Source organism: Lycium ferocissimum, chromosome 7 (genome assembly GCF_029784015.1).
Source record: "Lycium ferocissimum isolate CSIRO_LF1 chromosome 7, AGI_CSIRO_Lferr_CH_V1, whole genome shotgun sequence".
Lineage (NCBI taxonomy): Eukaryota > Viridiplantae > Streptophyta > Magnoliopsida > Solanales > Solanaceae > Lycium > Lycium ferocissimum.
Window position 1 is genome coordinate 44,202,814 of NC_081348.1, and position 17,210 is coordinate 44,220,023.

The 17,210-nt window shown below is 34.4% G+C and overlaps 4 protein-coding genes across 4 annotated transcripts; all 4 read right to left on the reverse strand.

Moving 5' to 3' along the window:
* Window positions 1-2,381: 2,381 nt before the first annotated feature.
* LOC132065275 (receptor-like serine/threonine-protein kinase At1g78530) lies at window positions 2,382-3,121 on the reverse strand. The gene is made up of 2 exons (XM_059458584.1): window positions 2,944-3,121; window positions 2,382-2,837 (listed from the first exon to the last, which is right to left on the reverse strand). Exons 1-2 carry the CDS (start codon window positions 3,119-3,121, stop codon window positions 2,515-2,517), a joined length of 501 nt encoding a protein of 166 aa, XP_059314567.1. The 3' UTR covers window positions 2,382-2,514.
* Window positions 3,122-3,480: 359 nt separating this feature from the next.
* On the reverse strand, window positions 3,481-4,962 carry LOC132062241 (receptor-like protein 52). The gene is made up of 2 exons (XM_059454850.1): window positions 4,332-4,962; window positions 3,481-3,776 (listed from the first exon to the last, which is right to left on the reverse strand). Exons 1-2 carry the CDS (start codon window positions 4,960-4,962, stop codon window positions 3,481-3,483), a joined length of 927 nt encoding a protein of 308 aa, XP_059310833.1.
* A 757-nt stretch (window positions 4,963-5,719) lies between these two features.
* LOC132065274 (LRR receptor-like serine/threonine-protein kinase GSO2) lies at window positions 5,720-8,379 on the reverse strand. Its single transcript, XM_059458583.1, has 2 exons — window positions 6,360-8,379; window positions 5,720-6,054 (listed from the first exon to the last, which is right to left on the reverse strand). The coding sequence occupies exons 1-2, from the start codon at window positions 8,092-8,094 to the stop codon at window positions 5,738-5,740; spliced, it is 2,052 nt and encodes a 683-aa protein (XP_059314566.1). The 5' UTR covers window positions 8,095-8,379; the 3' UTR covers window positions 5,720-5,737.
* A 2,059-nt stretch (window positions 8,380-10,438) lies between these two features.
* LOC132065276 (profilin) lies at window positions 10,439-14,341 on the reverse strand. The gene is made up of 4 exons (XM_059458585.1): window positions 14,012-14,341; window positions 11,884-12,021; window positions 10,938-11,080; window positions 10,439-10,637 (listed from the first exon to the last, which is right to left on the reverse strand). Exons 1-3 carry the CDS (start codon window positions 14,132-14,134, stop codon window positions 10,946-10,948), a joined length of 396 nt encoding a protein of 131 aa, XP_059314568.1. The 5' UTR covers window positions 14,135-14,341; the 3' UTR covers window positions 10,439-10,637; window positions 10,938-10,945.
* Window positions 14,342-17,210: the final 2,869 nt, after the last annotated feature.

The window sequence follows — 17,210 nt, forward strand, 5'->3', positions numbered from 1 at the left end:
GAGAGAATTATACAATTTCGATATATCCCAAATAGCCTCCATCAAAATAAAAAGTGAACTGGTTAGTTGGAACGACAATTGTCATCACTGCTGAATGTTGGAAAAAAAATTCCATCCATATTCGACCTGCGTTTTAACAAATCAGATGGGCACGTTATTAGTCAAATACCTTAAAAAATTTATCCAGTTTGCGGGCGGGAGTTCTAGTCCACCACATGCGAGTAAAACAAAATTTTAGTAGTGGTAACGGTGGCAATGGCAGTGGAGGGGAAGAAAAGTTTAATGGTAGAAGAATAAATAGAGAGGAGGGTAAAATATGGGGCATGAGGAAAGCAGTCATATTATCAACAATGTTAGATATAAGTATTGGATCCATCTTGGACAAACTTAATGGAGTGGGTATATTTGAACCAATAGTATAACAACAGGGGTATATTTAGACTCAAAGTATAACGAGGGCTATATTTGGCCCTTTTCCAATAATACAGGGGTATATTTGTCCCTTTTCCGAAAAGATAATTACAGTCAAGGGCAAAGTAGGAAAAACATAATTAATTCTATCTTTAATTATGTAAATGGGCAAATATTTTGGGATGGATATTTATAGTAATGTGGACAACTAATATGGGGAAGAGGGAGTACTGGATACCCCGCCTTACCCCATCAAATTTGAACTTCTCCGTATAGGATAAAAAAAGCCATTCCCACTTCGATCTTTATTTTTTGTTAAAAAAGAGTACCCACTTGCCAAATCAAGAAACAATTAACCTTACTTTTCCAGATTTACTCTTAATTACCAATTTTTGTATATGAGTTAGTATTTTCTTAAGGGGTTAGTATTTTCTTATGGGATGTAAATGACTAAATGAACACTCTTTTTGATTCGTATCCCACTTCCTAATTGAGATAAATTAGTCCACGAATAATAATTTCGGGATAACTTAATCCGCATCCCAAACAACCCCTCCGAGTATTCCGAACCAGTTAGTTCGGCCTTAGGGCGTATCCCGATAAAAAATTTAGAACATAGAGAACTTATTGATCTGATTTATTTGTGTCACTAAGTAATTCTTAACTTCTTTATCAGCTTAATAGTTGATTCACATGATATTAACTCTATTTATACTTTTATCTTATTTTTAACTAATTCGAGATTGACGTATGTAGAAATAGAATTGATTGTGCTATGATATTTGCCAGTTGCCACGCGTTTAAACATGTGAATTTTGGTGGTCCTTAACTTCTCATGTACGTATAGTTATATCCACAGCACACCAGATAATTTTCCAACCACCAAGTTTTTTGCATCTCTAGGTGTGAGTGTATGACTTAAGGTGTGATAATAACTTTTACAGTCAAGTTCAACGGGCAACATATATATATATTTCCAAAATTAAACATGTGACATACTAATTGCTTCTTCTTTATTTGGACAAGCATGCAACACGATGATATATTGCATTAATAATTACTACATATCTTAAAGTTAATGTGAAAGTCGATGTACATGTCGCGAAAGTAGAAGGTGCGAGCAAGATTTTACCAAGGGGTTCAAAATATGAAAAAATAAACACACGAAAAAAGCGGGGGGGGTTCAACATCTACAATATATACATAAAAATAATTTTAATCATGTATAAACAATATAATTTTCCGCCGAAGGGGGTTCGAACCCCCTTAGGACATCCTCCCTTCCCCCCGGGTCCTGGGACGAAAATGATCCATTAATATTGTGCATTGCTAACATGAAAAATGAAATAATCAAGAATCATGAGTAACCGGCCAAGCCGCTAAAGTCTTTATAGAATGAGCAATAGAGAAAAAAGTGTCATGCATATTGAAAAATAATTGGCTAATATCTTAAGATCATATCGAGAATCACACTTTGTGTTTATTAGTGGGCAATTCGCAGGAATGTCCTTCTTTTGGGGTGGTCTTTAATATTTGCCCTTCGCCTAATATCATGAGGTTCGGGGTTCAAATCCGAGTTCAGTCAAAAAAATAAAAAAAAAAACAAACCTAAGTTTATATGCTCGCAGTAGAGTTTATATGTCGCACCAACGCAGTAGAGTTTCATACTCTGATTCAAAACTCTGCCTGAGGCATAGCAAAGTTAGGCTTGAAACTCTACATGCAGGGAGAGTTTTGCATTCAAAACTCTGCCTAGATATGCAAAACTCTGCCTGTGAATCCCAACTTATGCCTTGCGATGTTTTTTTAATTTTTTGACTGAGCTAGGGTTCGAATCCGGAACCAAGGGGCTTCTAGCGAAGGGCAAAATTCAAAGACCACCAATTTAAGGGGCAAAAATCAAACACCAGTGCTTTTGAAGGGCAATCCGCACAAAAAAATATTTATTAGTTCTTCCACTGCCTTCTACAAATCAATGAATGGATAAATGAATAGCAAATAATCTCACAATATGAAATACAACAATTTTTCATATTTTGATACTAACTATGAGCAACTACTAGTAGCCAAAGTAAAGGTTAACCTTCTATGATCTATCCCTTCCTATGAATGATGATTAGTAGCTAAGAGTAAAAGAACTTGCAATACCTCCTTCATGGAAGGTCTGACGGAAGCTACCTTGTTAGTACACATCAGCCCTAACTTAAACACGTCGTTCATTGCTTTCAAGTTTGCTGATTCCTTGATTTCTTCATCCAAAGCATCTTCAAAAAGTTTGTCTTCTTCAATGTGTTTCCATGCCCGCTGTGCAAGGTTCATGTCTTCATCTCTATGAACAGGTTCCTTTCCGGTAACTAGCTCCAACAACACAACACGAAAGCTATAGACGTCGCTCTTCATACTTACTTTTGCTGTATAAGCATACTCTAAAAATACAAAGAATGAAATGTCATACGAAGTTCAAGATATAAACAGAGAAATACTAAGGGAATAATTTCATGAACAACTCATCATTATTAATCTGAAATGTACCTGGAGCAATGTAACCAAAAGTCCCAGCAACAGCAGAAGCTGTCTCAGTATGTCCATGTTTGGCCAGGACTTTTGCTAGTCCAAAATCTGCAACTTTTGCATTCAATTCATTGTCCAGAAGGATGTTACTTGATTTGATGTCTCGATGGATAATGGGCGGAGAACAATCATGGTGCATATAGCAAAGACCACAGGCAGCTCCAATAGCAATACGCAGCCTGGCATCCCATGTCAAGGCAACATTTTTTGCTGGACTGATCAATGATTCACATCTTTGCTTAGGATGCAACCATTTGTCTTCGTATTAACAGCTATTCTAGGGGGAATGTTTTTATGCGGTGCTAATGATTTAATAACTATCTTTGTAGCCCCAGAATGTTTCAGTTTATGCTCCTACCTATTAGCTGGATATACCAAGAAAGATGTACGGTCTAATGAGGCTACTATGAAATATTTACTCATGGGTGGGGCAAGCTCTTCTATTCTGGTTCATGGTTTCTCTTGGCTATATGGTTCATCCGGGGGAGAGATTGAGCTTCAAAGGCTTTGATTTACCATGTACTCATACACTAGAATTTTTGACTTCTCATTTGAAATGCTGCAAATTAGTGTATCAATGTTGACATGTCGAATTCCACTTAATGTTTGAAGTTCTGCAAAAAACTGTTTCTCCAGATTGTTGTCCAATTTTCTGTCATTGCATATTCTTTTAACAGCAACATGTCTTCTATTTTCATTGACAGAAATTTGGTAGACGTTTCCAGATCCTCCCCTCCCAATCAAGTTCTCTTCAGTTAGATTCAGCAGAATTTCTGATTCTCTGAAATCAGTGTCTTTAAAAGTAATGAACTTTCAATCATCGATTTCCTGTGTCTTCTTCCAAGAATGTTTGAAAAGAGAGAGTTTGGAATGCTTAAAAATGTAGTATGAAAGACAAACTAGAAAAATAATTACCAAAACTCCGACGAGTATGGGGAATATGCTTATTGCTTTGTGGTGTTTATGATCAGTACAGACAGGTAGCATATATGTAGGGCCGTGGCCTGTATTATAAGAAGCTCAGAGATCAGAATTTCCGGAGAATACATAGGCAGAAGACTTATCATATTTAAATGGGATCTTTCCAGATAATCTATTCGAAGAAAGATCTAGACGGAAAATCTTTAACTCTCCAATTGAGGTTGGTAGGCTGCCATAAAATCCATTGCTTTGAAGATATAAGTATCTCAATTGTTCTAAACCAAAAATCCAAACTGGAAGTGATCCGGTCAGGGAATTTACTGATAAATCCATGTATCCGAGACTGGATAGACTTGAAAAAGTTTATGGGATGTTTCCAATCAAATTTGACTGAATAATCCGAAGTTGTTTCAAATTCTTCAACTTACCTAGCTCCTCTGCAATGGTAGCAAGCTCAAATTTCTCCATGTACGACATATCTAAGCTCTCAAGGTTTGAGAGATTTCCGATTTCCCGGGGTATTGAACCTTCAAATTTGTTGTTCCTAAGATGCAGATGTTTCAACTCTGAAAGCTGACCAACAGCTCCTGGAATGGTGCCATTGAAATTATTTCCAGTGAGATCTAAACTGGTTAGTCTAGACATTCGATAAATGTCCGTAGGCAATGGTCCATGGAATTGGTTAAAAGAAATATCAAGAACTCTCAGTTTCGAGCAGTTGTATAGAGCTGTTGGAAATAATCCCGAAAAAATATTTGATGCAAGTGAAATATGTGTGAGATTCTTGAGTTTACAAATGATTGGTCGGATTGAATTAAGGTTCTTGTCTTTAAGATTTATGCCTGTGACAGAACCATGAGAACAGGAAATCTCTGGCCAACTGCAAGGAGATGAACTGAGATTCCATCGCTGCTGGATATCAGATGAATTTCTCAAATAGCTCTTGAGCTTCAATAATATAGTCTTCTCATCATCTTTTACAAACGTGGTTTGTGCATTAGCATGAAGAAGGGGGAAAGTAACCAAGAAAATGATCATGAGATCATGGTATTTGTTCATTTGGATCCTTTTCTTTTCAAAGTTTTGTTAAATCTTGAGAATGGAAAATAGGAATTTTGAAAAGATGCTTCAAAAGCGTAAAGTAATAGCAAGAGACTTATTTATTAATGACTATTGACTAACAACTTTCTCAATAGGAGAGTATGAATGTATGATCATTTAGCCCAACTTTGTTGAAAATGTGGAGAATTGTTTAAAAATATAAACTAAGGTGCTTGGATTGTTCTTTGGGAAAAGAAAAGAAAGAAATAAAACCACTATATAACTCATCTGATTCCAGGAGAAAGCAAATGGGACATATGTGTAGACACAGATGACAAGGAGCTGCGCTCAGATCTCATGGGAATCTGTACTTTTAATTACTTTATTAATCCATTTCTTATAGTATGTTGGCCATGTATGGAATTGAAAATATTATCTTAGACTCTTGAAAATAGTAGTGTCTAAACGCATCATAAGCAAGTGCTACTAGTATATTTCAATTAAAAGTTTTAAAAGGGAATAAGGTCACCTAACATCGCAGGAAAAGGAAATAAATTATTTTGTGCATCACACAGTTGACACTAGTTGTGTAAAGCTTCTTTTTGTCTCACAAGTTAATTGACCCAAACTTTGTGAATATTCATAAGGAATGAGATCAAAAGTGCACATTTCAAGTAATTGAAGGTTAAATGTGCTTAGCTAGACATACAAGGACTAAATAATGCTAAACCAGTATATAACAGATCATCAACTGCTAAACAGATATCACTAGTAAATGCCAAAGGACAACTAACTAGTAGCTAGTAGTCAAGAAAAGAAGAGAGTCTAATACTTCCCTCATGGAGGGTCTAATGGAAGGTAACTTGCTAGTACACATCATCCCTAATTTGAAAACAGTAGTCATTGCTTTCAAGTTATTTGGTCCTTTGATTTCTTCATCTAGAGCATCTTCAATAAGGTTTCCTTCTACACAATGTTTTCTTGCCAGCTGTGCAAGGTTCATGTAGTCATCTCTGCTAACAGGTTCCTTTCCAGTAGCTAGCTCCAATAATACCACACCGAAGCTATAAACGTCGCTCTTCGTACTTACTTTTGTTGCATAAGCATACTCTAAAAGATTCAAGGAATGAAATGTCATACCAACTTGAAAACATCAGAAATAACGATATACTCAGTATTCCTCAGGTTCCAAATATTAGTCGGTTTATGCAAATTGAAGTTGTTTAAAAACAGTTGACTTTTTAGAAAAGTAAGAAGTCATACATTATATTTTTCCCTTATGGTCCCAATCAGTGGAGTCTTAGTTAAGTGATCGTGGTTTAGACAAGAAAGCTGTTATTCTTAAGGAGCGTACAAAAACCTTAAAAGATAGATAGTATGGACCGGATGTAGTATTTTGAATCTGATACATGTACCTGGAGCGATGTAGCCAAAAGTGCCAGCAACAGCAGAAGCAGTCTCGCTATCTTCCTGCTTGGCTAATACTTTTGCTAGTCCAAAATCTGCGACTTTTGCATTCAATTCGTTGTCCAGTAGGATATTACTAGATTTAATGTCTCGATGAATAATGGGAGGGGAGCAATTATGGTGCATATAGCAAAGACCGCGTGCAGCTCCAATTGCTATATGCAGCCTGGTATCCCATTTCAATACAATATTTTGTGATTTGTGTCTTTTCTTTTCATGCAACCATTTGTCTAAGTTTTGATTTTCCATGTACTCGTACACCAGGAAATTTGAGTCCTTGTTTGAAAAGCAGCAAATTAGTTTCACAATGTTTGGATGTTGAATCTCACTCAGTATTTGAAGTTCTGCCAGAAACTGCTTCTCTAATCTTCTGTCTAATTCCCTTTCTTTGCGTATTCTTTTAACAGCAACATGACTTCCATTTTGATGGACAGCAATTCGATACACGTCTCCAGATCCTCCTCTCCCAATAAAGTTCTCTTCGGTCAAATTCAGCAGAATATCTGATTCCGTGAGCTCCATTTTTTGAAAAGGAATGAACTTCCTATCACCAATTCCCTGCCTCTTCCTCCAGCATAAGAAGAGTAAAACTATAACAATTACCAAAATCGTTCCGACTAGGGGGGCTAAGATTAGTGTTCTGCATGGTTTGTGATTAGTACACAAGGGTAGATATTTACTAGCATGGCTTGTATTTGAAGTACAAAGATCAAAATTACCATCGAAATTATAGTCAAAATCTTCATCAAGTTGTGACGGAATTTTTCCAGATAAACGATTCCACGAAAGATCTATTTTTGTCAAACTTTTCAAATGTAATAACCAGCCTGGAATTGATCCATTCAGATAGTTTCTTGACAGATCCAACGTTTTGAGTCTCGAAAGACTTGAAAAAGATTCTGGAATGTTCCCAATCAAATTTGACTGTATAATCAGTAGCACCTTCAAATTCTTCAGCTTGCCCAACTCATTCGGAATGGTAGCAAACTCGAATTTCTTCATGTATGACATACCTAACACCTCAAGATTCGATAGATTTCCGATTTCTGGAGGTATTTTCCCTTCAAACATGTTTTTACTAAGAGACAAATGTTTCAACTTTGTAAGCTGAGCAATCGATTTTGGAATGGTACCATTGAAATGATTCGCGATGAGATCCAAAAACGTTAGCCTAGACATTCGATGAATATCTGTAGGTAATGGTCCATGGAATTGGTTCCCAGAAAGATCAAGAATTTCCAGTCTTGAACACTTGTAAAAAACTGTTGGGAATTCACCTGATAAGTTACTATCTGCAATTGCTATATCTACAAGATTTTTGAGTTCACAAATAATTGGTGGAACAATATTTCCACCAAGTTTTTGATGTCTAAGACTTATGCCTGTGACAAAACCATCACTAGAACATGTAATTCCTGGCCAATTGCTACAAGGAAAGGAGTTAAGATTCCACATTTGGAAGATATCAGATGAATTTCCCCAATACTTCTTTAACTCCAACAAAATTGTCATCTCATCTTCTTGTATAGCAATAGTTTGTGAATTCACATGAACAAATAGGAAAATAAAAAAGAAAATTATCTTGAGATCAAGGTTTTGCTTTCTTTCCATGGAATTGATGTGAGAAAACTTTTTAACTATTGATTTGTTGGAATTGGGAAAGCATGATAAGAGTTTAATCATTTATACACTGAGGGGTCATTTGGTTCGAAAACAAGTTACGCTGGAATTAGTTATCTTTGACATTATTTCTTATCGACTATTTGGTTTGTTGTATTAAAAAAGACATGTGTTGCATGATTTTTAAATAGTACTGAATATGGTGCATAATTTTAAAAATAATATTGGTGTTATTAATGTTGTGGTTTACTATGTATAAGGATAGTATTGAATAACGTGTATAAGTAAATACTAGTATTAGTCGTACTAGACTTAAATTTGCAACCAAAGATTGTACTAAAATTTTATAGCAGGATTATTCTACCTACGGAAAAAACTCAAATATGTCATAAAACTATCGCAAATGGCTCATTAATGCCACTTATCAATAGTTTGGCTCATTTATGCCATCACTGTTACCAAAATGGCTCATCCATGCCATTTTTATTAACGCCTGTTTTACAATACCAGATATGACACGTGACCTTCAATTAAAGGTCCATGTCGATGGCATAAATGAGCCAAACTATTGACGAGTGGCATAAATGAGCCATTTTCAATAGTTCAATGGCATATTTGAGTCTTTTCCGTAGAAAAAATATTGCTCTTTGAATGACTATAGCATCATCATATTTAAACTGAAGTTATTGATCATGAAAAATTAGAGGTCACGTGTCATATTTGGTATTGAAAAGTGGCATGGATGAGCCATTTTGTTAACGGCAATGGCATAAATGAGCAAAACTATTGACAAATGGCATAAATGAGTCATTTCTGATAGTTCAATGGCATATTTAAGCCTTTTCCGTTCTACCTAATGCACCCTACCAAACGACCCTTGATAGTATAAACTTTTTTAAGAAAAGACTTCAACAGGATCTACACCCGGAAGACATAATTAAAGGTAGACAACAATAAGTTGTGTCACTTCGGTAAGAGCACTATCAGGTCAATTGAAAGGTAATTGCAGGTACTATTATGGGAAGTAAGTCAAGTAACCTTTGATAGAACCATAATTTTCGTTATTCGATTTTTAGAATTCATTGACTCGATTAATCCGAATTCATGATATAATCTATTAAAGGAGGAAAAAAAATTATTTTCTGCTCAGAGTTTTTTCATTCTTAGGCTCGAATCACAGTCCTCTTGTGAAAAATATTGCACAAATTAAAATGAAAAACGTGTATGAATAAAAAGTGATGACGGATTACATTTTAACTGTTGACCGACAACTTTCCAAAATATGTCAAAAGGCATTAGCATAATGTTAGGTTGCAACAGGAATGTGGATAAGCAAACCGTACATCAATCATAATGTTTTGACAGAATATCTTTCACAGAAAGTTTAATATTTTAAGAAAATTGAACACTAAAGCTTAATAATTAATACTAGAAAATCTGATAGTGCAGCTCTGATGAATTTTTTGAGTATTATGGTTGATAATAATTTAAAATGTTGGTTGAAGCAATACAAAATAAAAAATTAAAATATACAAGGAAACGACTAATTAAAAATTCATGAACGTATTAATTCATTCTGTTCATTAATATACCACCATTAATCTTCTTTTCTTGGACCCATCGCGATTTCTTGGTATAAAGGATTGAAAGGGAAAAAAGTAGAGAAAAGAAAAGAAAGAAAGAAAGAAAAAATGATGCAGCATACTTTTCTTTTCACATGACCCGAGAAGAATGACACTTTTATATTTAAAAATAATTTAATTTAAACTACTAACATTTTACCTTAATAATAAGATTTTATCGCCACAGATGGTATGTATTCACAAAATTCAATTTGTGCATTTTACACTAGCATCTATGAAATGATATGTCATGAGGTTTTTATAACTGTGATGTCCGCGGCACGACAAATTTCACTAGGCACATGCACTTCCCACTAGCACAAGGATCGGATAACTCGATCCACGGAGACTTGGATAAATGAAAAAAATCACCTAATATTTTTGCCTCCACTGTGAATTGAATGTGAGACCTTCTTTACCCGTTTTGTACAACTTTTATAAACCATCTAATCAATTTTTGAGCAAGATTGATTCATTGAATACGGATAAATTTCGCTAATTATAGATTGTATAGTCAAGCCTCTTTACAACAATATCATTTATCTGTATATTTTTTAGTTGCTATGCAAAAAATTGTTACAGAGAACATATAATACAACGTAATTTGAAAATTGATTATAAAGAAAATTTGGTTGTTATAGTGAAATGTTAATATGATGACCGTAAGAAGTTTGATTGTGGTCAGAAAATTGACAACTTGAGATAAATGGGGCTAGTTTGATTGTTGAGATAAATGGGGCTAGTTTGATTGTTATAGAAAAAATACAATCTAACCAAAGCTCAAGTATTCAAATTTAGCCATTCTACTATAATTATATATAACCAACCAATAGGTCCACACCAAACGCTTAAAGTAAACACAAAATTAAAAGAATAGAAATGTTACAATGACAGTACAGTTGATACACAGAAGAGTTACCCAACTCTCCACCATAAAACACACAAGACTTCTTTATGGCCTCAATTATGTAGAATATTCACTCACTGCAAAAGATTTAACACAGTATTAGGTGATAAGTTGCCCAAAGAAATGAAGCAAAGGAGCGGGTTAATGCAGAGAGTTTAACTTCTATATACTGATAACGTAAAAGATCTTTTGCATTATCAAGTCGCGTAATAGATAATTACAAGTGATTGTCTATAAAAAGTGAGATTAGTAGCTTATAAATTAAAGCACATTACATGGTATACTGTCAGTGTATACAAGTTAAATCCATGAGGAGAGTACTAGTCAAATGAAAAGAAATACCAAGGATGAAAAGGAGGGTCAAGAGATCAACTTACCAGCATGCCTAGAGACCTTGTTCAATGAGATAGTCACCCAGCCTTTCAACAATCATATTACACTGGCCGGGAGTCATGGGCTCGTCATATATTCCAATGATCAAAGCCTGGTTAGTCTTCTTAACGGTGATACCACCAGGACCCTGAAAATACGGAGGACCAAGTAAGGATGACAAATAATAGAAGGCCAATGAGGGGACTTCACCACATAATCTGAGCTAAATTTCATTATCTCCTGTGAAGCATTGTGTAATCTACTTTCATGTATTACAGCAGGGAAAATGCCAGCACAGAAGATCCACTTCAGTGGTCTTTGTTGAGAAATAATTAAGAAAATAAAAGAGTGTTCTCTAACAATTCAAACTTTATATGAGATGGTCGCACAATTCCAACATGGTACCGCACCGGCAGAGGTCCTGAGTTCAAATCTCACCGTCACCCATTACCGAGAAGACTTCCACGTGTTTGAGCTACGAAAAAAGAATCAGGCCCACACATGAGTGGGCGTGCTGAGACATAATTAAGTGCATAAAAGTTTACTCTCTCTAGCCGCTTAAGATTTTAGATAAGATGGCCACACAATTCAACAATCGTTATTCAAATTGGTCTTCATAGATCTAAGTTGAAACAAATGGAACATCTTATGGGAGAGAGGCAATAATAAAAAGGACACAAAAAACCAACTTTTTGTACCAAAACACTTGCATATAATAACTGAACATCAGCATAAACTGCCTCAAAATCTAAGCCTTGTTTGAGATCTCAAAAGGTGCAAGTAAGAGTTTATATGACGCTTTCCTGCCTGCATTTTTTTAATAAGGATAGAATTTTTTAAATATTCAGGGTTAGAACCTGAGACCTCTGCCTTGTTTAGATTGAAGATACTCATTTATACTCCACAAGGAGACTACTTGCAATGCAATAGTAGGAAACAAGGGTCACGTACCTTTTTGCCTCGTATAACAGCTCCTGCCTCCCCTTGAATCACCATATACTTTGCTCCCCCAAGAAATAAACCAGTTGGAGCAAGTGTTCCAGGTTCAGCAAAATCATTCATTATGGCTGTTATTTCTTCTGGTTTAAACTGCCATAAAAATAAAACACCATTAATGACAAGCTCACCAAGTTAGTTGCTTGTCAGTGCAACTCTACCTTGCTTCCAACAAGCCTTTGCGCACAGGAACGGCGTTGGGCAGTTTAGAAAATGAAGAAACTTATGAAGTTAATATGAACCATGAAAAAAAAAAAAATTAACCCCAAAAGACCGCCCTATACATCCAACCATCAAATTCATCATTAAAACCCCACATTTTTAACATGCAATTTAGACACAAGTACAAACAAAAGCTTGAGAAATAACAATATTCAAGACTTTTTCTTCAAGTGGATACAACAATTTGATTGCCAACTCATGCTGAATCAGTAGTTTTCCCCTAAGTTACTCGGACTCTTCACTTTCGGTGTTGCACCCCTGTCGACACGACGTGGGTGTGGGTGTGGGTGTGGGATCCGTACCCGCTTTGGTCAAATAATTTTGGGTACTTTGACCAAAATCGATAGAGAAATTTGAGATAGACAGTGATTACTGAGATCAAAGCAAAAGCTAGGGCTATTGCAATAGCCATGTTACACCAAAAAATAGTAAGGAGATGCATCTGTACTTAATAATAATTACATGTTCAAACTTGCTCTAAAAAATTTGTGCATTCTTTTCCTTACATATTTTTATAACTCTATTTGTAGATATTTGAATTATTTTTAGCCGAATCCCAACACCCGTATCCATACCTGGATCCGTACCCCCGAATCTTAAAATTTGGATCATGAAGGATCCGACTTCTAGATCCGCACCCCCGTATCAGACACCCGCACCTGAGTCCGAGCAACTTAGGTTTTCCTACTTATGACTATTGCAAAACTAGTTTGTTTACGGGTAAAATACATATCAAAACACAACTTCAACCTCCAAAATACCGTTTTTCAACTTCAAATACTACTTTGTTTTCAATTATAACTCAATTCATGTCCAAACGCCTACTAAGTTCGCAACTATTTAAAAAGAAGTAATAGGAACAGACTCGGCAGCGGCACCAGCATTAATGCTACGGGTTCGGCAGACCCCGACATTATCTATCCAGAACCGAGTAAGCAAAACAGATTGTGATTCAAAACCCATAAACTAAAAATTCTAGCTCCACCTTTTTGTGCAGGATACATACTGACTGAAAATGCTGGATTTTGACCGAACTGGAACAAGGAAAAAGAAGTGAACCCCAACTAAATTTAAACCAAAATTAGAACTGGGTACTCAAAAGAATCCTGAGGAAATGCATATCCAAACCAACTTCAACTTCCAAATACTACTATTTTTCAACTTCAAATACTACTTTTTTTTTTTCTTCCCAAATATCGCTCAATTAATGTCCAAAAGCTTACTAAGTTCGCAACTTAGTAAGCTTAGTAGGTGCAGCCGTGCACTGATACATATTGACTTGAAATTCAAGATTTTAATCAAACTGGAGCAGAGAAAGAAAAGAGAACCCAAGTAAAATGAAGAGTTAATCTTCAAAAACACACCCCAACTATCAGCTATTCTTTTTTTCCACTTGAACTATCACCATCTATATATTAAACACAGGTCGAACCTGATTAGGCCGACTATCAGTTCTCTTTTTCTACCAGAACTATCAAAAACATAACTAGTTCATAGTTCATGTAGAAAAAAGAAACAACTGATAGTTGGGGTATGAAACTCGCGAAAAAGCGATAGTTAAGGTGTGTTTTTGATTATTAACTGTAAAATTAAACTATCAACTATCAGCTATTACTTTTTCTACCTGAATTATTACCATCTATGATTTAAAACACAGGTCGAACTTGATTAGGCCGACTATCAATTGTTACTTTTCCTACCTGAACTATCAGAAACACACCGAGTTAATAGTTCAGGTAGAAAAAAGGAACAACTGATGGTTGAGTTGTGAAACTCCTGAAAAAATGATAATTCCATGTATATTTTTTACCATAAACTGTAAAATTAAACCCAAATTAGAAGTGGGGGTATAGAACAAAACCTGAGGGAAATTAGCAGATTGTGCCCAAACAGTACCATCTTGACCAATAATAGCAGCAGAAGTGAGATGATTACCTTCAATCTCACACATCAAATGATCATCAACATATGTTTGCCACGACATCTTCTTCTAATGCTATATATCACTGAATTTTTTTTTTTTTTTTTTTTTGGGGTTCAAGATTTGTGAAAAATTGAGATTTGGGGTTTGATAAATTGATGTGATTTTTCTAGAAGTTGCGTTGATGTTTAAAGTTTCTTTAACGTTAAATGGGAATGGTAGTTTTTTATTTCTATGTTTGGTGTAGAATAAAATACGATTCGGACAGCTAACAACATCTTTCGGTGATAAAATCTGCTTCTTCTGACTCAAAGTCAATTAATTCTGGTACCACTAATCATTGACAAAAACTTACCTGAACTTGGGTCAGTAAAAATTTCCTCCTACGTGATAAGTTAGTAAATATACATTTTCACCTCATTTATCACGTCATGATAAAATATAATTAAGTTGGCGTAAATATTAAAAACGAGTAATTTTTTGTTTTTTTTTGTATTTGCACCAAAACATTTACTACTCCTTGTGATATGTTCTTTTTACTAATCAATTCCTCAAATGACCATTGAATTTGTAGAAAAGTCTTATTAAAGTAAGTTTTAAATTTTTTTTTGAACAATAAAGTCATCAAAGTATGTCCTTAAAGTAAAACATTATAGTTTTAGACATAAGACCGTGTTCAAATTAATAAGTATATTTCATGTTTAATACTCCCTCCGTTTCAATTTATGTGAACCCATTTGACTGGACACGATATTTAAGAAAGAGTGAAGACTTTTACTCCCTCCAGATCAAAAAAAGAGTCCACTTAGCCATTTGCACACCTCTTAAGAAAATACTAACTTCTAGACAAAAATAGATAATTTGACTAAACTACCTCTAATTAAATAGGCATTGGGATTTGATCATATAATACTTAATAGGGGCAAATATGAAAAAATAAGGTTAATTCTTTGTTGATTTACTAAGTGAGCTCTTTTTTTTATCCAAGAAAAAAATGCTAAGTGGACTCTTTTTTTTATCCGGAGGGAGTAAAACTTATGGTTCAAAATAAGCCTTGAATATTTGTGTGGCTGTAAATCATTTTATAAAGTGAATTTGTTTCCAAATTAGGAAAGAGGTCATTTATTTTGGCACGGAATAAAAAAGAAATAGGTTCACATAAATTGAAACAGAGAGAGTAATAAAATAGAAATATTCAATGTAATATTTCAAGCTATAAGAATAAAACAATATAACCATTCAAACTTTGAGTATGATGTAAGGTTTTCTTTGTTATATCAACTTCTTTTGAACTATCTTGATATTTTCTATTGCTCAAATCAAAAGTTAAACTTTTGGGAAAAGGACACTGTGTGTCCACTCAGCCAAACTAATCTCACATTTAACCACTCTTTGAGCTTAATTCCACTAGGTGTCCGGTTGGTCCAAATTAATGCCAAAAAATGGCCGGTCGGCCCAAAATAATGCCAAGGCTGGCCTGCCCAACAGCCCCGGCGCTAAAAAAAAAAAGACTTTTTGTGGCGACTTACCACTAAAGGGCTGCTACAGCATATATACATATGTTGGAATTATATATACACTTTATATACAAGAATTATACAATTTATATACATATGCTAGAATTAATCATACATTTAGTATACATAAATTATACGTTAATTATACATTTATTATACACATATTATGCAATAATGATATGATATTTATTTTTTTACATATACAATAGTGATACATATTATATACCACAATGATACGGTTTCTACAATATATTTTTTATACGTATGATACACTTTCTATACAAGACTGATACAGTTTATATACACATGTTTGAATTATATATACACTTTCTATACAAGAATGATACAGTTTATATACATATGATACATTTTATATACATATACAACAGGGGTACATATTATATATACATATGACACAGTTTCTATACATATGATATATTTTATATACATATACGACGGGGATACATATTATATATACATACGATATAGTTTCTATACATCAAAGCTTTTTCAGTCCTGCAATGGCGTCTTCATATGAATCCTCTGCCATTTTTCGTAACCTGCAACTCACAAATAAAATTGGAGAAGAAGGTGGAAGAGGAAAGAGGAGGAGAAGATGGAGAAGAAGGTGGAAGAGGAAGAAGAAAAATGGAGAAGGCAGAAAAAGAAGGGAAAATGGAATTAGTTTAGTGGTTATAATTTGGGTTTAAAAGAATTGTGGCCATCGGGTGGGATAAGTTTGTGCCGACCGGCCATTTATGTCCTTTCCCCTAAACTTTTACTAAATGGAAATTCAAACACATGAGACGTTATATATACACTAGTTGTCTGAGGCCCGTGCTAAGCCCGGGCCCAAACTCAAGATATAAAAGTAGTCATATTTCAATTAGAAAAGTATAATTTATTACATATTTTCTTACTGCATAATTAACAATTCAGTGGCACGTTAAATATGTATAGTTGATAAGTCTTCATTTTTATTTATGTTCTTTAATCAACTAATTAGATAATTTTAAACAAAAAATTAATTATGAGGAAAGAAGTTTAGCAGAAAAATCATCAAATGCCAAATGGACACAAGCGACTCAACATTCTGTAAAGTAACATAATTTAAATTATGTAAAATAATACAACCAGGTGAAAATCATAAATTGAAAAATATTGACATTTTTATGATATGTCCTTTTTATGAATCAATTCCTCAAATGGTCATTGAACTTGTAGAAAAGTCTTATTAAAGTAAGTTTTGAATTTTTTTTGGACAATAAAATCAAAGTTTTGAATTTTTTTTTGGACAATAAACTCATCAAACTATGTCTGTAAAGTAAAACATTATATTTTTAGACATAAGCAGTGGCGTACGCAGGATCTTTCATAAGCAGTGTCACCATGTAAAAGAGTGAATAGCTAAATAAATCACCATAATGATATCATATTATAAAAAGACAACTCAAATCATATTAATAAAACTCATTTTAAGTACATTATTACAATTCTCCTGGACGAGATTTCATCTTTTGAAAGGTATCCATAATAGTCTCATTAGAAACATTACTAAATACTTCTTTTTCTATATAAGGAACCAAACAACCACTCAAAAGCTCATCATCCATGCGATTTCG